We start from the raw sequence: 22,692 nt of genomic DNA on the forward strand, positions 1-22,692 counted from the left end.
TGGCTCACGGGCCCAGCCGCTCCGTGGCATGGGGGATCTTCCCGGACCGGTGCACGAACCCGTGTCCCCTGCATCGGCAGGCAGACTCTCAACCACTGCACCACCAGGGAAGGCCCTAATATTTTATATTACATGTTTCTATTATGAGAAATGCACTGGATGCTTAAGTTAACTTATTTGTTTGACTTTCCCTTATATTGTGAAAAACTGTTGAGGCTGTGCTCTAAAGTGTATTTTGGTCGTTGAATATATTTTTCTCTGTTATGAGAAGAAATAACATAATTTTTCTCTGTTAGGAGAAAGGAAGCACAGCTAATTAAAAATGAACAATAGCCATTCTGAAGTTCATTTGTATTTAAATTTTGACTATGGTCAGGGATTATTACAGAAACATATTTAATCAGAATCAGAGACACTCAGACACCATAAACTGAAGTATTTATAACCTCACTTCTTGACTTACGGCCTTAACATTATTCTCCTAAATTGAGTTTATTATAATCATTTTATCATTCACTCTAAATTTCGGTTGAGATACTTATTATAACTTGAGGCTATAGATGATGGGGGAAATGTCTTGAATTAATTTCAAATAATCCTACATAATTGATAGTCTATATCTAATAGTAAATAACTGCAGTGTAATTGAACTAAATTCTCAGAATCTTTGCCAATGACCTGAATTCTAGGTAAGATAGTGAAAGAAACTGACATGACATTGAATTCTTCTGGTCTTTCAAACTCTATATCTTCCAAACCATATACAGTTTCAGTTTCCTTCAGTCACCCATGGCCCCATTTCTTTCTTAGTCTCTCATTAGTGGGCTCGCGCACACTTGGATGAATAAATGCATTTTGTTTTAGATACTAGTGGAGCTGTCTGATACTATATTTATGTCTCTTTTTCAAAATATAGCTTGATTTTTATATTTGAGTTTACCTGCTATATATTCCTACTTTGGAAAAAACAGAAATGAGAATTTTTATCCTTCTGTAAGACAATTTGGAGAAATTTTACTATTTCATGGAAGCAAATTTTTATAATTTATCATCATGTTCAGTAGGATTTGAAAATCATAGGCCATGTGTAATATTAATATTTCTATACTTTTCTTTTTAATAATAATTGCACCTTAATTTTTCATGTAAAGAAAGTTTTGGACACAACATTGATACTCCCAATGAGTAATATGTTTACCTTTTGAGAAATAGGAAAGAAAAGATTGAAGTGGAAGGTAAAAATAAATTATTAATAGGCCAGTATTATTTTGGAACATAAAACATGCAAATGATGAAACCCAAAGAAGTTTTATGACAAACAGTTATATCCCAGGTACCATTTTAAAAGGTACATTAAATTTTCTACAGTTCAACATAAATCAAATGTCCGTGTTTACACCTTTCCTAAAGCTTTCTATTTTACTAGGAGAAAATAAAAGCTATCAACTACCTACAGAAAAAGTTTGGAATTCTTTGTGAGGATGGAAAAATCCAAAAATATTTTTAATCGTATCATATTAACTTGGGATACTGATTTATGCCATCACTTCGCCTATCTGAATATTTCTGTGCCTTATTTTGTATGTGGTATTAAATGCCAATAGGCATTTCATTATCGTCCTCCAGAATTTTTGTCTGCAGGAATTTGAGGAAGATACAAAAGATAATGAAGGGTGGGAATTGTGGTTTTGACTTTAATGCTGAAATGTTCTGTTATTATAAGCCTCTAGGGTGTGGACTATGGGCCAATTAGATGCTGCACATGTAACTACAGCCCTGATCAACAACCTTGAGAATTTTGGCAAGCCTTGCTCAAGAAGGGGAGTGAGCAAGAGATGATGTATGCTCTAACACATAATTCTCTCTGTTCCTGAAAAATTAACTCAGTATGTTTGCTATGCTGATACGTAGTTGTTAGAAAATCTTTGTCAACTAGGACAGCACTATATTTCCCAGCTAGGTTCCATTTTTATTTTAATTCACCAATAGTCAATCAGGAATATTTACTAATAGCACATTTTTCAAGATAAGAAAAAAAGAAAATGGAAAGAAAAATTGATCGTCTTTGATAACGACATTGTAACCATTAGAGCAGGGATATAATTAGACTTCCTCCTACCTCCCATTTAAAAAAATTTCTCTTTTACTCTAGGAAAAGAAATAGCATCAATATTTCTACAAAATAGAACTCTGTGATTTAGTTTAAAATTTTATATTATTTGAATTAGGAAAACCCAGACCCATCCATTTTCAGTGTTAAAGTTTTCTCAACCAGAATGTGGCCAATACAGAGCTTAGATTAATACATGTAATTAATGGATTGATGTATGGAAAGTGATCAGCACAGTGACTGGCATATAGTTAGGACTAAATAAAAATTATCAGTCATTATTATTGTTATCTTTTCATGGTTGTTATAATCATTGTTACTTAGTGCCCATTTTGAATCTACAGAAGAAAGAACCTGTATATTGAAAAGAATGAATTAGAATTTTTCCTCTATGGTTTGTACATTCATTTCTTACGAGGTTGGCTGAGAATAAAAATAAAGCACGTTAAGTCCAGATTAAGCCCTATGTAATATTGTGTGTGACATTTTTACTTTTGAAATTTTTATATCCAGTGCCTCTGATAAGGAAATCTAACAGATTCATCAGCCCAAGGTCAAGGTCCATGCTTTGGCTCTTTTAGCTCTCCCATTTCTCAGTATCAGTTCCTTACTCTGCTATTTTAGGGTTTCATTCTCTGTTGTACAGGGAGCTTGGGAGATCTCTGAGCAATTTATCAATGTTTAAATATTAGAAACTGATAATAGGTTAAGATAAATACCTTTTGGTGTTGTAATGTGTAGCTCTAACAAAGAAATTAACTTGATCAAACCAAAAAAAATGTTGGATTGTCAATTAGAATCAAAACCCAAGGATGCTGCGCTATCACCTTGTAGCCCTTTTTTTCTAGGGTTTTCTTTTTTTCTTTCCTTCTAGGGTTCCTCCAAATCTCTGTCTACATCTTTGGTCCCACCCTTTAATACCCTTCTTCAGCCAGCCCCATGTTTTGGAGCTAACATAGACCGCCTTGGCCCAACTTTTTGGTGAGTGCCACTAATTATGAACTTCCCTTTCTTTCTAGACTTACTGCTCTGTTGTGCCATTCTCGCACACACCTCAGTGGGAACAGTCAGATGAACTAATTTGAGGTGTGGTGTTAGGATTCACGGCAGCACTGTGTGGTACTCTTCCTGTAAAACTGTTTTAATAGCTTTCTTCACATCTTTTGAAACTATGGTAGGAAGAGCAGAGTGGATACTTGGAAAAGGCTGTGTTTTTACAATGCTCAAATCATTAACGTGAAGTTCTGCCTCCTTTTCTGTGTGCTTTGTCTTGTCTTGCTTTCCGTTCTTTAGAAATACTCATGCGCTCTTATTCCGCTCCCCCTCCCCCCCATAGAAAGAGGACCATAGCCTACAGAACGAGGATTTTAATGACATGATGGGGAGATTTTAGAAAGTACTTCAAAGAACACCATCTGACGTAAACTCTGTTGAAGAGATATCTTCAGGAGATTAAGTAAGAAAATGACTGTCAATATGACAGAAGGGAGGATACCTGTCATGTAGGATTCTGAATAGCAAAGTGAAGCAAAGAGCACTCCAAGCTGTTTTCCCCTACGTAAGTCCTTGAGGAGGATTTGGTCTGGACTCCTGAATGCTATTTCCCCAGCACCTATCACGATCTCTAGTCCATCCTATGCACTCAGTAACGAGAGTTATAAATAGAATGAACATTAGTTACTTATTGGATTTCCATAGAAAAACCAGAAAGGAAAATGATTAGGGGAAGAGGGAGAATAATCTAGTAAAAGAATGATTAGTGCTTGAAGAGAAATAAGGGAAAAGATAAGGTGGGCAGTAAAGAACACAGGATTAGAAGGTACATTATGGATCTGATATTATTTCCTCTAAAAGCTTTTTGCAATATATATATATATTATAATTGTCTTAAGCAAATGTGGTGTTCAAAAGTCACAATTCCTTATAAGTACAAAATCTTACTTTTTGGAGACTGTTTTACCACCCTAAACACAGCCAGCTCAGGTGGATAATTTAATAATTCAAAAAATTACAGTCGCCTACATGATTGTGTTGACAGTTCTGATGAAGTTTACACAGTGCCGACCAATAACCATTCTTGTACCTGTGAGTTAATCAAACACTTCCCTAGGGAAGAGGAGTTGGCTTTCTTATAAAACTCAGAGGAGTCATCTATCAAGAACCCTTTTTATTCTCTTGAGCAATGTTGTCGGCAGTCATTGATATAACTCCCTGGAGGCTATTTTCAGGTCAACTCTATAACTAAGTTGAAGGAATAGGGAGGTGTGTTGAACCTTTTTAATGCAAGATTGGCATCTCAATAAATCAAGGACTGTAAAGGAAAATAATTAATAAGAAAAAAATGGAGACTATCCACTCAAGAGACTCACTAGTTATCACTAGTTAAAAGCACCCTCTGTACTAACTAAATGACTTACTCTTTCTCCTTCTTCTAATAATCTCTTAACATTTTCTTGCTTTTGGTCCCCTGTTGAAGATAAACCATCAGTATGTGTATATTTAAAAAAAAAGAATAAAAAATCTGTGTGTTTGTGTATAAATATCACACACACACACACACACACACACACACACACACAGCTAGACAAATAAATCGCCTGTTTCCATAGATAGAAAAGAGTCTTTGACTAAGAATCTAATTGGGTTCTGACCAAAGTTACTACCCCAGAGCTTCTCCTTGCTTAACTCAAGCAGTGGTGATCAAGAAGTGTATAAGTTTCAGGTATCAGCCTTACTTCTCTCTGGTCGACACTGTGCAAGAGGCAAGCGGCGTTTAGGGAACAGGCTAATAACTGTGGGTCACACATTGTAGAAAGCATTCTACTTGAAAATATCGTATATAAAAAACAACTGATTTTAACCCGACTATCTTTTTTTAAAACCAGTAAAACCTTGCAATACACTTTACATTATCATAGTTAGTAGCTATGGAGGTGTAGTTGCCAAGATATTTTCAAAAATGACTATTTAAAGCAGTGGCACTCTTTCATCTTTAAATGATATTAACTTCTCTATTGAAGTCTCTGCCTAAATTCCCGTTGTTGGCAGAAAATTATTATCTCCACCATTTAGAGTAGATTTGTGTCACACACGATCGATGGATTCTTTGAGTTTGTCCATGTTACAGGCTTCTCCAAAATATGTATGAAGAGTGTAGTACACCCTAGATTTTGGAAAGGAAGTCAGTCTACAAAAAACAGGGCAACAGTCAACCATGTCCTGTTCAAGCATGCACATGTTTTATTTAAGTATTTTCCAAAGGTCTATTTTTTCCAGCATAATGCAGATATTATGCTATCCTTTGAAATAAGATATACGAATTTCAAACAAAATTGTCAAAAACAATGACTTGGTTACTCCATATGGCACACAGAAATAATTACATTTCACTTACAATACAGATGCACTTAACACAGTCATCAATAGTCATTCACCACCAACACAGTATATTTTTAAATCACCTAAAACACCAAAAAATTTTTTTCTTTTCTGAAAGTCTAAAGAAATTAATAGTTTTGGATAAATGATAAGTTGAAAAGGAGGCAGAATTGCAACAGAAATAATCTAAATGCATTTTTAAATGTAATATTAAGAACATGAAAATAGAACTTTTCCTTGGGAATCAAAAGACCTAAGTATTCCTGATTGAGTTTTCTTTAGCCTACTTTTTAAAAAGTTTTTCAACAAATGCCATCAAAGAAGGTTTCACTCTATATTTGCTCTAGAAGCATAAAGTGACATGAGGCAGGTGTTAATATAATTATTAATATTCACGCTTCAGGAAGATTAGTAACTTTTAAAAAGACATACTAGGAATAAAGCTAGTTCTTCCCGTGAGATAGTAGAGTTTATCTGACTTTCACTCAGCAAGTGTTTATAAATCTACTGTGTGCTCAGCATTGTTCTGGAAGCTAGTCTAGAAAGGGGAAGCAAGAATTTCTGGCTTTACTTGAAAATGGTTGGATTATTTCCTCTTCATGATAAATTATGATAAGCATTTAAAAATCTCTATAGTAGAGGGATAATTATTAACGCTTTCCATGTATTGAAGCTAAACTTATTCCTTACAGTGGTGGTTTGGAATGAACAAAACTTTTCACTGGACATAAAACTTTTTTACACTGTCACGTGCAGACATGTCTGCTGATATATTTTAAAGGTGAAAAGGTATCAAGACTTTTCAGTTAAATGTACATAGAGCTCAATTTTGCATCATCAAACTCCTGTCCTCCTGATTTAGAGGAGAAAATTGCTCCTTGCAATATGCAGGAACCTTTCTGAGACAAATCTGTGCTGTCTTCCCCAGTGGCGTAGAAAGCAGGCTTTCAACAAATATTGCTGCATAAAGCACTCCAGTTTATCTCTGCATTTCAATTCACGCTAGTTATTCTCAAAATGTATTCGAGATCTAAAGCAAAATAAATAATACATCAAGTGAGATTCTGGGATCACTGATCCTGTGATGCTAATCCCAGCCAATTCTTTTCATGAAACATACATTGATATATCCAGTATCTGGGCTTTTCCATAACAGCAAAAAGGTTAGAGATAATTCATAGATGTCAACTCCTTTTTTTCCTGATTTTTGACAAGGGGATTGACGACGATGATAATCTACTTATAAGACAACTTGTTGGAGAATACAAAAGTAGGAAAGTCCTTTGAACTACAAAACGTTAGTCCAGCCGCTGATGATAAATCCAATAGAAAGGTGCTATAGAAATACAGGAACAAATAATGCACTGTCACAGGAATACAGTGGACCAAAGAATATTACAGAAAAACATTTACGGCACAAGGGTTTTGGGTTAAAAAGTTATCTAAAACCTGGCGACACGAGAAGTTTTTCTATGGAATGTGGCTCTTACTGTATCTAAGAAGATCTGGAAATACAACAACAGAAAATCCTGATTCCTGATACAACAGGTGTACAATGAATTATTGCAGTTGTAACAGTATCTAGGTGCAAGGTAAAACAATAATTAATACTGAACTAGCTGAACACTTTAGATTTACTAGTGAGCATCCCCATGAGAAATACTGCAGTTCTAAAAGGAGTTTATTTGCACAGCCCACCATGGAACATGAACAGTCAGCTTGTTGTAAGTTACACAGAAATTCCCTCTTTCTACAATTATAGTTTATCATGCCGATTCTGAAGACAACGTAAGGAAACTGAGATCACGGCTCCAAAGAATTCTAGCATGCATTGTGATGGTTTCCTTCAGTCAATACAAACGTGTTGTATGAGGTTTTTTCTTTTTAATGTGTAATAATAATCTTCATCATAGCCAATGTTCATGGTTTTAACAGGAAAAATTTTTATCAAAATGTTTTCCGTATTTTTTTGTTTTGCATTCAACTGGAACATTATGTTCAAAGATTTATTTTATTTATTTTATTAAAAAAGAGTTCTGGTCATAAGAAGCATCAATAGGTGGCATTTCATTGTGCTCATTCACAAAGTCAAAGGGCCACAGACTATTTCTCAGTTTGACAGGTTAGACTCCATCTAGAAATGCCATTTGGTGGTTTTATTTCCATCTTCAAGTTTGGAAACTTTGTCTTTGTTTCACTACCAACCTCCTTGCTTTGTCGATTTCATCTGCGAAACGTTTATTGTTTCTTCTTTCTTCCACATTGGGATTCTTTCCACAGCCAGGGCTCATATTCTCTTGGACCTGATTCCAATTGTCTTACAGAGCAGACACTCTGACAATGTTGCCTCCTGAGTACTCAGGAGACTCTGGCCTGTCATCTCCTTCGGGGGTGGTTACTGGAGGTGTTGGGATGCTTATTATTGCTGTAGTCACATAAGGTTGTTCACAGTTTAGTTTAACACACTCTTCCATTTTGGCATTTAAACTGGATCGGCTGGTGAGGAAAACATAGATTTAAGAAAGTGAGTTGTTTACTTAAAATTTTCTTTCCAATAACGGAGGAATACATGTTTTCATGTTTATAAGTAACATTTTAAATGGCTAAGAACAATCACCAAGATTAAAAAAAATGAAACACCAAACCTTAAGATAAATTAACGTGAACGTTAGGGCATTAACATCGAACAAATGTCTAAAAGCCAGCTGAATCTGGTTCAATCAGTGTTTCTCAAAGTGTTTTCTACAAAAATGCAGAGCAGGTCAGTTTTGGAAAGCCTAAGTTGAGCAAAGTAAAATAGTTTTCTTTAAGACAGGACCTCTGAGAGGTTTGAGATACCATCATGAAAGGGACATGCCCTGTGGATAAACCTCAATTCTTTTGCCCACAGAATCTCTTTACTACCTTGTCTCTTTGGGATATATGAGGCCCTTAAGGCTCTCAACTTAGTGACAGCCAAATATTAAGAACTCAAGTTAGTCATTACTAATACTTAAACATTTTCCCAAGTGGTATTCTTGCATGAGTTATATACTCTGTGTAGGGAGGGGGAAAGAGGAGGGTAGGAGTAAGGAGGGTAGACATAGGAGCTTTAAACTACTTTTTTTCCCATAGAAAACTTAATTAAAATGTTTGTCCTAAGATTTTCTTTATAAACACTTCTTCATTTTCTACTTTGTTTTGGAATAAATGTAAAACAAGATATAGGTAGAATATCTTAGAGACAGAAATCTTTCATTGCTCCAACATTTAATATTGGAGCAAGGAAATAATAATGGAATAATAATATTCCATTTAATCCCAGAGACATCTGGTTTTTTTCCACAAAGACTGTTGGATGCCAACAAAGAAGTAGCACTGAATTAATAGATTGTTAATCTGAAAAGATAAGCTTTTTAATTTGAAGAACAAAGGAAAATTCTTTGGACAGAAATTGATCTTTATAATGATTTATCTAGTTGAAATGTACTATTGATACTTATTATTACACATGTATGATTTTGGTCAAAACAAGTAGCACGTAAACAGAAGCAAAGGGAAAATACCAATAGAAAAATTTCACTTAAATTGTCCACAAACTCACCAGAGGTAAACAATTTCAGCATTTTGCTTATCTTTTTTTGATATTGGATTGAGTTTTGTGTTTGTTGAGGCCCCAAATACCTTTATGATCAAAATTGCATACTGATTCAAAAGATTCCTTTGGGCATAGTTTTATTTTTCACTGTGACATTAACTATGTTGAATATTTTTGGGTGCTGTTGAATACCTTTCAATCATATCAATGTCAATTTAATTTGTCTCTTTTGCTTGTGTTGACTATCATTTCAGGCCATGTGTGTTGACTTAGGGGACTCCTGAGTGTAGAGGTATCTGCTCAAGAAAAAGTTGTGAGGTTGAAGAGGTAAGAATACATTTGTGTGTGCCTGACCTTCTTATCTTCTTTCTATTCTTTTAGTAATGATTCAGCTACACCTTTGACTCTTAGTGAATATTACAGTAGATTAATTTTCCTACTTGTTTCAGACCAGTTTTGTCTCTTTCTAGACCCAAGGAACTAGGATTTAATTGCCACAGAGGTGGCAACATGACAGTAGGTGGAGATGTGCTCTGAGAAGCAGCACAGGTGTGTTAACGCACACAGATTAATCTCAGGTACCTGTTAGATAGCGGGGTTCTCTCCACACATCTAATCTGAATCGTGCTGAGTTCTTGCACACTGCCTCGGTGGCTTCCTGATATGTTGGCGTTTGGAATGCGGAAAGTTTTTTTGTGTCGTCTTGAACAGCAAGTGCTGGTGATGCCTTGTTGTGAAGAGACAGAGGGACTGTGACTTGAAGGACGATTAACTGTTGCAACTTCCATGCAGCTTTCTTCAAAGACTTGTTCATCCACAAACTCGTGATTCTGTTCCATAGTGGTAAGAAATGTGAAGAGAGCACAGGAACACATTTTAACTTAAAAAAATGTATTTATTGTTTTTCCTGAAGTACGGTTGACTTACAGTATTATCACATTTTACCTCTGAAAAAAAGATTTGAATAGTTTTCTTTTTAGAAATGAAATATGCCCACGTACATTTACACTATCTTATGGGTAAAAAAATATCATTTTCATGATAATTAGAATCTCAAAGCTTCTTGTTGGCTTTTGTGTGAAAATAATATCTCTCTAGTTAGACCCTGAGATTGATATACACAGACTGATTCAGTATCCGTTTATAGACTAACTTTACCTTGAAATATCATTTATTAAGTTAAATATAAAATCTGGAAGTTATCAACTAAATATTAGAAACCCTCAAAAATGAATATAGATAATACCCGTGGGGAATGTGTAAATTCACATGTACTTTATTTTTAAACAAATTGACAGGCTGAAGTTATGAGAAAGAGACTATTTTAATAGAATGTTCCAAGTTAGATTGTCTGTTATATATTAGCAAATATTTTCACATGGGATTGAAAATATTTTTTAATTAGAAAATGAGATAACTAAGACAATTCCCATTCCTTTAGATGCTCCTCTAAAATTCCCAGTATATAGAAAAATATGACTTATTAAGTAAGTAAAATAAGACTTATTCAATAAGTAAAATAAATTTATCAGAATGCATCACTTTATATTTGACCCAGAAGGGGTTAGCACTGAACTTTTGAGGTCTCCATTCTTATCTTTGTGATACATCACTGGCTGGACCCATGATCTCTGTCTATGTTCCTCTAGCCCAGAAGCCAACAGTGATGGACATCATCTCACATACCACACCTTAGTGAAACACAGTGTAAAACCTGCTTTTAAAATATTTAATAAAAATTGCTTCCTAAATTGCCTATGCCATACTTTTACCTCAGAAACATAAGGGAAAACATTTTTGGTCTGAACTACTAAGAATATCTTCAATTACTATTTTTTTTCTTTGTGTGGGTGGGAATAGTCTTATAATAGAAGGCTTTGTCCATGCCAAATTTCACTTAATCATCTCTCATCCTAAAATATTAGTAAAACAACTGAAGGAATTTACTGGCTAATAGGAAAAATATTGTTTTAGTTACTCATTTTGCCATTTCTTTGCTGAGATAAGCATTTTTTTTTTGAGATAATCATTTTGAAGTAAATGAAATTTAACATTCTGTTTAGAGTCCAGAGGATAATATGATCAGCTGAGACAGAATTTCATGTTAAATGTTAAATTTTATAGAAAAAAATACAGCTCACAAAGGAGTCACAATCTGTTTTCTTCTATTACAATGCACATTTCACATATATAATACAAGTCATAAGGCATGACATTCTAATTTATCTCATCAGTGATTGAAAGGGAAGAAGTCATTCTGTGGCTGGTTAACGTATATTTTTGTAGGTAGCTCAATTTAAACTAAATTAATTAGTATTGAATAATTTTTGATTAAAAAAGCCCTAAAAGGTAAAATAGTCAAAAAATGGAAACAGAAAGAAAAAGATAGGGATACATACATTTGATTATTGTTATCATTTAACTTTCAAAGAGTTATCCTAATAAAGTATAGATCTTTATTTAAGATACTAATATAATCTGTTCAAAGCCCTCAAATAATTTTCCATTTATTACGAGATAAAGATCAAAATTCTTTACGTGCCTCCAAAACACAAGGTTATCTGGCCACTGCCTTCCTCTCCTCCTCTACTTGTGCCATGGTACCCTCTTTCCTCTGACCACCCTCAAGTTCTTTTACTTCCTCTTAGGCCAAGTTCCAGTCTTCCTCAGGTGCTTACATCAACTTTTAGCCCCTTCATTTCTTTGCCTAACTAACTCATAATGGTCCTGTGGTTCTTAACTCAAGTTCCACCAGGAAGCTTTGCCTGATCTGGTACCCTCTGGCTCCACCCTCTTTGCCCTCAGTCCACTGGGGCCCCATTTTTGCTTCCCCTGCTAGTTGTCCTTCTCCAGTAACATCCATGTTTTGTCCCAAACCTGCAGGCTCAAGGGGGGGGCAGAGGCCATACCTGACTTCATGGTGTATCTTGGGTCTGGCTCACTGTCCGGCACATAATAGGCAAGTAATACATGTTGGTTGAAAGACTATATAAGTATATGAATAAGTGGATGGACAGTATGTCAGAATTGAGAATACAAATATGTGTCTCTGGTGAGTGAACAAGCAGACTTGATTCAAATACGGTGAAAGTTTTATTCTGCTCTGTGGTCACAGACTATGATCCCTTTTGACAAGCTAGCTAGAAAACAGATGCCTTTGTTAAAGAGGCGGTCCAACTGGGAGCTTACAAGTGGAGAAATGCAGACTGAATCCTCAGCCCCAAGGGGTATGCCAGTAATTAAATGCGTCATTTTCTTATGAGAACAGATAGTTTTTATTATCAATCTCTGTTTATTATACCTGTGAATGAAAGAAATGCTTATATTCAGTTATTCTCTATTTTGTTATTGCTGTTGCTAGTCCCTTTATCCAGATGTCAGGAACACTTAAACTTCATTATTTTTATTTCTGTTTAATCAGCATTTTAAGAATCAGGAGAAGATATTCTATAGGACTTGCAGTCAGCTATTGGAAGACAGCTTTCCATCTGCATTAAACTGATATTTTAGCCTAGGGTTAAGATTACCACTAAGGATAAAAACATTTTAATAAGTCTCTAAAATACTTTCTAAGTTGAAATGTCACTACAGTCTTTCAAAGTAATTTCAATTACTGTGGATTTTTTTGGTTTTCAGTATATTTTGCAGTAATGCAGATGGTGAAATTGTGCTTGGATGCATTAAATATTCACAAAAACCAATGGGACTACTGTCTGAGTTGCAGGGGCAGCCAGTCCTGCCTTTTCCTTACCGTGGTTTTTTCCAGGCAGTGAAGCAGGTGGTGGTGCTGGGTTTCAAAGCTGGAGCCGGATTTGCTAACAAAGGCTTGCTCATCCTCAGAGGACTGTTAACAGGGAGAAGACAGAAGGGTTTTCTATTTTATTTGCAAACAATGAGAACCTCAGCCACATATTTCCACAGAGAGATCTGGCCTATTTCCTGAGATTAAATGGCGGCATTTAAAAAATTTTTTTAACTAAAATGGATCAAATGTAGAGTTGCTTTTGAGTTTGATAATCAGCATTTACGTTTTCATCAAATTAGCGGTCTGGCCTTTTAGACTTGCCTCCATGAGTTGAAACTTTAATTTTCTTTTACTCATTCATCTCCCAGCTACCTTTGAAAGCCTGGGATAATAATATTTAATCTAGTACTTAGATAATCCTGAAACCACCTTCATGCTTACGTACACAAAAGCTATTACGTAAGTAAAGATGACTGGAATCCTAAAAATTAAAAGAGAGTTTTGAGGTAAAAGTAAAGTTTCTCAAATTATATTTCATACCATGTGAACTTTATAACACAGAATGGTGTTCCCTCTTCAGTAAGAAGTAAAACAAGACAGATGTCAACTCTCCCGCCGCCGCATCGCCACTCAAATGAACTTTAAGGAGTGTACATAATTTTGAAATTAAAAAAAAAAACCACCTAGGTATTTGAGTCGTTGAGAATTTTTGACTTTTCCCAAGTTTCTGTGAGATAGTGCAGAAATATTGCCCAACCATGAATGGGAATCATGATTCACTGGCAATATTTCGTAGCCCAGCTTCTAGCCTCCAGCCAGTAAGGTCCAGGGCGACAGGCATGGAATTGGCTATTTATCCAAGGAGTCCTGGTTTGTTTTTGTGCAAATATGGTATTATAAACCATAATCTGTATACTAAACATACACAGTCATTGTATTCCGCCTGGGATGCCATTGTTAGAAAACAATTTTCGTGGATAGTTCTAGTAAAGACACGTTTCTTTCCTCTTAAAAAAAAAAGAGAAAAGATGGTACAGGGTGAGGTTATTAAAAGATGACACCTTTGTTGTTTCATAGCCATTTTCGCAACTACCCACAATAAAATTATATGGTTAAGTAGAACTAAATCAATATTGCACCAATAATTTGAACATTAAAGGAAACGAAATGCTTGACTCGTACCTGCAGTTGGTTACTGAGTAAGCCATTCCGTTTGCTCTGCATGTAAGCGTTTGCACTTCCGCTTTTAGCTGCCCGGATCCTGGCCAGTCTGGCTTTCTGTAAGAGAAGAAGCAGCAATGTCCTATTAAGATCTATGACTGGATTTCTTAAAACACTGAGTGCATTCTTATATAATCCTACTGTCGGCACACATATTTTTAAAAGCATGCCAGCTTCTCACATGTAACTACTGAATAGTAAACTTTCACCATTGAAGTGCTCTATTTTAGTTAACGTTTATCAGTGAGATTGATGAACTACTTTGGAGTTGGGTTATACGTTTAAGAATTGTAATTAAGTCTTTACAGTAAGATCACGTTATTTCAGTGTTGTTTCTGTCAATTGTATCAAGAGAAAAATAGCAGCACGGCTTATATTTTCACTTATCCCAATCTGAGTAACTTAATGAAATGAAGACCCAGCAAACCAACAGCCAACTTCTTTTCATTTAAACTAATGTTCTTTTAAATTTAGTAACTAAGTTCCAGGAACCTACTGCCTTTCTTTTTTTTCTTTCCTCCTCTCTTCCCTACCCCTCCCCTCCCCTCTCTATTTCTTACCTGCCTCCCTCCCGCTCTCCTTCCTTCCTTCCTCTCTCCCTTCCTTCAGTCCTTCCTTTAAAGAAAACTATTCAGTTGTATCTGCATCCTCAAATATCAAATTCTGTTTTTGCAATTCTTTTGTTAAATTGGCCAGTGTAGACGCTGTACAACATGGGCTCTCTAAAAAAAAAAAAAAATTTACCACTACCCTAAATTTATCCACTTTGCCTACTGGTTGGACTTCTGATATTCTGTTCTACTTTAAAACTGCTGTTGTATATCTGCCCCAGACTGTCATGGTATGAGTTTGGTTTTCATTTCCTGGGAAGCACTATTTTGGTGACCATTCTGTTCGTGTGACACATATAACGAGTGTATGTAAGGAAGAAACTGGAGTGGCTTGGGTAAGAACTTACTTGTAATGACTCTGTCTTTTCCCTTTCTAAACAACCCTGAGGGAGACTATCTCAGTCTCTAGCCCTGGAATCCTCTTTTTAATAAAACAATTTTAATTATCTAGATTTTTTAAATGGAGAATGAATATATACATATGACAAAAATTTTGAGACTACAATAGTACATGAAAAACAAGTAAGTCTCTCTGGACTTACCTACTCCTGTTCTTCAGAGTCAACCACTGGCAATATTTCTAGAGAATCTTACCAGAAATATTCTAGACATAAAAAAGCAAATATATATTCCTATGTATATACGCATACATTTTTACTCGGGAGAATATGCTGCACGCTCTTCCGGACTCAGCTGTTTTCATTTAGTGCAACTGGGACTCCTCCCATATCTACATAAAGCCACCTCATTTATTTACGGTTGTGTAATATGCCACTGTAGGAATGAGAAGCATCATTTAGCTAGCAGGCCAACCACAATTAATTTTTAAGGCATTTTTTGCTACTACAAGAAATGTTGCCTGCTTGGAACATCATGATGAGCCGATCTGCAAGACGAATTTCTAGAAGCAGCATTATTCCTGGATCAAAGGGTGTGTGTGTTTGTTTTGTTTGATAGGTTTTACCAAACTTCCCTCCACAGTTGTACCAAGGTGCCCTTTTACCCACACCCACAGCATTTGACAGTAGCACCGAGATGTTGGAAGCTCTCAGAATAGCATTAAGATATCATCTGGCTTCAACCCCATCCCTTCTCTCTTCCTCTGTGAATTTCTTCTTCGTGTGTGCTGATTCCAGGTTAAAATAAAACTGTACATAGATCATATTTATAAGTGATGGGAAAAATAGACAAATTTCACTCTTGGTTGGCACGATAGTGTTTAGATGACTCAAAATACTGAGACAGTACTAGAGAATGAAGTTGGAAGGTAGAAAATGCTTAACTTCAAGCTGTATGGTGCAGCCAGGATTTCAGTACAGACTCAATAAAACAACGGGAAGTGACAAGCACATTTGGAAATGACTTAGAATTGACGTAATAATTCAGAAATAAGTAATATAAATATACATTTGGTTTCCAGAAAGGGGTATTGTTGAAACTTCAGTCCTAAAGTCTCACTGGGCTCCTGGAACATTCAATGTTCCAGCAAATATATATTTGCCTTTTTTGGTTCCCTTCCTCCCTCAACCTTCCCCTCCTCTTTCTTTCTTTCTTTTTTTTTTTGCAACCACTGCATGTAATTATATTGCCTATATCATAGTTACTAGTCTCACCTATGTCATTCTCCAAGCATTTAGCCTCAGTATTAGGAAATATTACTTTCTTTGATAAATGAAACATGTACATTACCCAAAAATACTGTCCAACAAAGGAAAATGACATATTTTCCATAATGGAAAACCTACATATTATGGCAACAACTACCACAGAAGTAGTTCTAAGTTAGGGAAAAAGAAACAGTTGTTTTAGAGACAGAATAGCTATTTAGCTAAGTCATGTACTGTGTTAGAAAAAGAACCTCCCATCTCAGTTTCATTCACGACTTTTCTTTCATTTTACTACAGTACTATATGACTTAATTGGTTTACTTGGTCTTGTGGCACACCATGCCAAATGTCTGCTGAATGCTGGCCTTCAACCAGAATACCAGAAATAGTAGATTAAAAAATGGAAATAAGTATAAGGCACTAAAATGCGAGACATGGTAATGCTCTCAAGATATATTAAGCTTTGGCTAAGAAGATAATACTCATAAAAAGATAAAAGTCAAAATAAAGTCAAACAGAATTGCCAAATAGAGAATAGAGATAGCAAGTGACGTAAGATTTGGGAGGAAGAGAGAAATGCCTATGAGTTGGTCTGTCAAGGGGAAATTACATTGAGGACGCAGGACTTGGGACATAAGATCCAGAAATTTGAAGAGAGTAAGAAAAGAGACCAAATGTCTCCATATTCTGCCATTATATTCTGGTGCGTGTGTGTGTGTGTGTGTGTGTGCATGTGTAGAAGAGGATTTTTCTTCAGATACTGAACACTTGCTATTTTAATTGAAAAGAGCAAATGCAGATATGCAAGACTGTCTTATTTTAATTGTGTATAAGGTTTTGCTTGAGCTTGGTGCTGTCAATGGGACTAAACATAAACAATTCTGGTCTAAAAAAGCATTTTGTAATATTTATTATTCAGCTTGACTGACACTTTTACTGAATGGACATCTTGCTTGACTGAATTAGCTGGTTATTTTTGCATAACTCTGATATTTGTCAAATCACCCAGTTCCAGATAAATCGAAACTCTCTTAGCCTAACGAATGTTTATTGTTTTTTAAAAAATTTCTTGGGAAGGAAAATAGAAAATATCCCTTGGTAAGTAACTTATTTATTTCCATATCCACCTTTCTTTCTTAGATGACTATGTTCAGTTTTTGGTCACAGACTATTTACTGGACATATCACATTAGGTTATTATATTTGACTTTCTATATACTAGTAGTCACAATATTAAAATTCATTGCATTATGGCAGAAACTTAGAATACAGGAGATACTTTAAAGATAAAAAATTCATAAATCATCCTTTTCAATTTAGTGTACTTTAAAATATCATATTTATTTATCTTTACATTCTAAATTTATTTAGATAAAAAAGCTTCTAAAACATTCTAAGATTTTCTATATTGATTTGCTTGTTTCAGATGACAAAATTTAAAAAAAGAACAGATATTTTGAAGACTGGTTTATTTGAAAATCAGATTTGTACTTCGAACAGTTTTCATGCAGGTAGCTCTTTTTTTTTTTGGCATTGAGAAAATGAATGATAGGTGGCTATATTAAAGAAGTTGTTTCTAGACTGGAGATGGATGGATGCTGGAGAGCTATGCTTTTTGTAGGATTTCTGTTATTTTTAAACGATGCACTTGTGTGTACCCAGTAGAGAGACTGTAGTGTGTGGGCAGAGCCACAGCTGTGGTACATGACAAGCCCTGATGGAGGCCAACTGTGGCCAAAATTCCTCCATCTCTGCTTGTGAAAGTGTGCCCTGCCTGAGACTACAACTGCCCAGAGGGTGCCTTGTTTATTGGATTATCAGTTTTATTTATTACTATTCTCTATAATAATTAGTTAAAGGCTTGATACTTGTCCAAAAATGGGGGAATTCCATAAAGCAAGAAACTACAAGGCTAAAAGAGTGATTCTTTGCTAAAGGAAGCAGACCTCTGACAATGGATGTCAACGAATCCTGGAAATCTAGCACCATAGCCTTAAGGAAACTGTAAAAGAGATTTCCATAATTATTTTTAAGTAACAAGGGCCCTGACTCTCAAGGTGATTATTTTGACAAAGAATGGGGAGGGGAAGTGTGCTAACATTTAGTCAGTTTTTCTTTTTTTTAACATCTTTATTGGAGTATAATTGCTTTACAATGGTGTGTTAGTTTCTGCTGTATAACAAAGTGAATCAGCTATACATGTACATATATCCCCATATCCCCTCCCTCTTGTAGTCAGTTTTTCTGAGAGGCATCTATCTTAGTGTTCAAGTGTATGAACCTGGAAGCCAGATCCCTTGGACTGAGTGAGAGTTCTCCAATTTTTTAGGTATGCAACCTTAGAATTTCTCAAATCCTGGGTAGTTTAGAATTCTCATCTACGAAATAGGAATAATAATGGTAACTAACATCTAGACTTGTTGAGAAGACTATATAAATTATTTTTTAAAAAAAACATCAAACCAATACCTGGCACATAGGAAGCCACCAGTAAATGTTAAATCTTGTTAACACTATGACATGCTTATATACATTTATATATATTTACATATAATCTTAATCTTATTGTGATGTAGGTATTGTTTTCCTGCTTTCACAAAGGAGTATGCAACCTGTTTACTCTGAGATTTTTAGTTCATTGATGTGAAGTTCAGAGAAACAGTAAACTGCTGGGCCAAAAATAAAACTCAGCTACTAATGATCAAATTTCTCCTACTTCCTGTGTCAACTATGTTGGATATCCGAGACCTATTTCGGTGCCCTTTAATAGCCCCTGTCTACTGGAAGCGGCTTGATCCCTGATGGACAGAGACTAGATGAATCAGATCAAGAAATCTGATTCTCATAAAATTTGCCAAGAATCTATCTTTGGTTTTACTACTATCATTAGCGCTGTTCACCAAATATTTCTTTCCTTTTGTCTCTGGTTGCACAGGAGGATTGTCTTTCCCTGCCTGTTTTGAAGTTACACACGGCTATGTGACTTACTTTGGTTAAGGCAGTAGAGATGGAAGTGATTTGGCCCACTTCCAGGAGGAGGTTTTAGGAGTCAGTGTGTGATTCATCATGTCCTTTCACACCCTGCCGGAATGATTGCAGATGCACACTGTCAAGATGGAGTTTCTATCACCAGACCAATCTGTAGCATGATGAAGAAATACTCCTTGTTGCTTTAAGCCACTAAGATATTAAGGTTCTTTTTTACTATAGTATAATTTAGCTTGTGCTGACTGATGCAACTATTGACCAAATCCAGAACACTGAATAGCCAGTAGGGGATTTTAAAGCTTACTATACAAAATGCGAGACACTAAATCGTGGTTGCACAGAACTGAATACACACCTTTTGTGCTCTCCGTTTGTCTGCTCGTTGATTTTGGTGGTAGATTCGACTGAAGTTGGATACAATCACTGGGACAGGCAGAGCAATGACCAAGACCCCGCTCAGCGAACAGATGGATCCGAAAATCTTCCCTGCTATGGTTTTTGGTACCATGTCACCATACCTTGGGTTAGAGAAAAAAATAATATTAAGTCATAGAAAGTTATTTCTATCTGCTACAAATAGTTTTCAGCTTTAACTCAAATGATTTTTTTGGACCAATGTATCTCTACTTCATGGCTAAAATATACATGGCTTAAGACTTCAATAAACTAGACATTATGAATATCTGAGTATAAAAATTACCTTTCAACTTTGCAGAAATTGACTCTAACACTTACAAATTGCTTTGATCGGAAAATATTTTAAGCCAGATGATGTAATGAGAACTGTTTAATTTGTCCTTTATATCACATGGCACTTTTCTTTACATTTACTTATAGTCAACATTTCCATGCTGAATGTTATAGTCTAGATAACACTCTTTTCCACTTAATTTTTTTCAACATTGGACTGGTTATGAAATTTAAATAGAAGAAGTGGTACATCACATTCCTGTCATCAGATATAATATCTTAAAAAAGTGAACTTTCCAAGGTCCCATTAACCTTCACTTGTGAAATCCAATGGCCATTTCGCCATGATGATCTTACTCAATCTCTTATTTGTATTTGATTTGTTTTCTCTCTCCTTAAAATACTTTCTGTTGGCTTCAACGTTAGCAAATTTCCTTAGTGGCCTTCTACCTCATTGGTTGCTTCTTCTCCATCTTCTTTTCTGGCTCCTTTCCCTTATCTGATTTCCAAATTTTGGAGTAATTTAGGTCTCAGCCTCTTATCTTCTCCGTATAAACCCTCTTCCTATGTGATTTTATCCAGTCCCATAGCTTAGAACTATCTACATGCTGCCGATACACTAATTTACATCGACACCCTGATGTCTATCTTGAAAATCAGACAGTGGGTTCTGCTCTGATTATTCCTACCGCTAGATGTTTAAGAACCAATTAAGACTTAAATTAGCCAAAAAGGAACTCTTATTTCCCTAGCTTCCTCCAGCCCCCTCAAATCTGTTCCTCTCATCGTCTACCACCTCTAATTAAACGGAACCACAAACCACCCAGTTGCTCATATATCAACACAGAAAGAGCCACCCATCTTTCGTCCCTGCATCTCATTTCTCAGCTAGTCTTGCTGCCTCTGACCAAACCAAACTATATTCCATCCGGGTTTCTTTCCTCAACCTCCATTTTACAATAATCTAAGCCATCATCATCGCTTCCCAGAGCCATGGATATTGCTTCTTACTTGAACTTTCGTTTCTACATTTACCTCGTTAGAATTCATACCAATATAACAGCCAGAGTTATAGCTTTTAACATGGAGATTGGGCTCTTGCTACTTTGCTTAAACTTTCTAATAAACCTGAAACTAAAATAAATCCAAACTCCTCACTCTTGTCTCCACCGGCTTACATCCTTTAGTCTCTGGCTATATTTCACGCCATCTTCCACCAGGCTCCCCATCCTCTGGCCACACTGGCCATCTGAATTTCTATCACATGTGCAGCCCCTAGATCATCATTATTCAGGATGAAACTTCATTGTCTCCATTCCAGAAGGTATTTTCTGGCCATCTTCCCCTTAGTGGTATTCTTTTCCCCCAGTCTTTCTCTATAACACCTTCCCATTTGACTATCTTCACGGTACTTATTAACACATGAAACTTCCTAATTTGTTCACGTGTTTATTCTTTAGCTCCCCACATGCCCTGCTGACATGAGAATATAACCTTGATAAAGCTGGAGCTGTTCTATTTTGTATCTCACTAGCACAAAGCAAGTTCTTAATAAATATTAGTTAAATGAATATATTTTCTCTACCTTATTGACATAGAGTTCTTCTAAGAGTTCATTCCTGGAGAGGGGGTCAAGGAGGAGGTCTTTTTTAATTGAAATATAAGTGACATATAACATTATATTAGTTTCAGGTGGACAACATATCGATTTGATATATGCATTTTTAATTGAGATATAAGTGACATATAACATTCTATTAGTTTCAAGAAGATCTTCTGATCATAGTATTGCAGAAGTTGCCCAGCTGCACCTCTGGAGCTCCAGCTACTCCCTGCTTGCTTCAGGGCTCCAGGGTGCTCAGCGCACTGAGAGTTTAGTCCTTAGAAACAGGGCACAGATATTGGAATCCAGACTTAGGGAGTTTGACAGTACCTGGGGATACACTGTATCTTGAAGGGCGATCTAGGAAACGATCATTCTCATTAACATTGTTTTCTGCGGGAACACATTTATATGTCAATATGGAGATGGAAGGTGCAGAAGAACTGGCCCAGGGAAGGCTGCTGAGAGCGGCAGCAGGTTGTACTGACTAGCACTTCACTGTGACCCCGTTCCAGGCTCTAGTCCTCTGCTTTGAAGGCTCAGTGACTCATTCTTGTCAGTGTTTGATCAGCAGTTGAGCTAATTCACTGTAACTAAAATTCCCACACGGTTCTGGCATCAGAACGACAGTATTAATTTACAGTAAAAGAAAAAAAACAACCCAAGAACTGGAATGCTGCATCCATATGAAACAGGGTCTCTTTCCATAGTCCATCGGGGAAGCTAAATCATAATCTGAAGATTATGTTAGTGAGGAAACAGTCAAAACCAAAGGAAATTACAAGGTGAGCGTAAAAGGCTTGAGGTCCTTCTTACCATAAGGATAGGCCAGTGGAAGATCAACTTTTTATACAACGCTGCGCACATGAGCCAATTACCATGTTCACCACAGTTCATGAGTGCCCGGCGATAATTTATAAATATCTTCTTTCCTTTTGCACTGACTATGCATGAGCTCTGAAGAAATCTATAACACACATACTCCCCATATGTACATGCATGCTTAAAAACAGCTTTTCAAAAAGGAGATTTGATTTTAACGTTTAACAGTTAGGATCTAGAAAGTGTCTCTCAAAAAGGAAAGTAAATAAAACTCAACTATTTGTTATAGCCAGAGAAGATAAGCATGAAGTCCATGTATCGATAATTAAAGTAAACCTTT

At 35.9% G+C, this 22,692-nt stretch overlaps 1 protein-coding gene across 1 annotated transcript; it reads right to left on the reverse strand.

The window, feature by feature from the left end:
• Nucleotides 1–7,806: 7,806 nt before the first annotated feature.
• LOC111179169 (A-type voltage-gated potassium channel KCND2) lies at nucleotides 7,807–21,156 on the reverse strand. Its single transcript, XM_089917078.1, has 6 exons — nucleotides 21,086–21,156; nucleotides 19,593–19,755; nucleotides 13,993–14,088; nucleotides 12,817–12,909; nucleotides 9,648–9,895; nucleotides 7,807–7,984 (listed from the first exon to the last, which is right to left on the reverse strand). Exons 1-6 carry the CDS (start codon nucleotides 21,154–21,156, stop codon nucleotides 7,807–7,809), a joined length of 849 nt encoding a protein of 282 aa, XP_089773204.1.
• Nucleotides 21,157–22,692: the final 1,536 nt, after the last annotated feature.

This window comes from Delphinapterus leucas, chromosome 9, assembly GCF_059928025.1.
Source record: "Delphinapterus leucas isolate spDelLeu-1000000601 "Yukka" chromosome 9, BTC_Dleu_Yukka2, whole genome shotgun sequence".
Classification (NCBI taxonomy): Eukaryota; Metazoa; Chordata; class Mammalia; order Artiodactyla; family Monodontidae; genus Delphinapterus; species Delphinapterus leucas.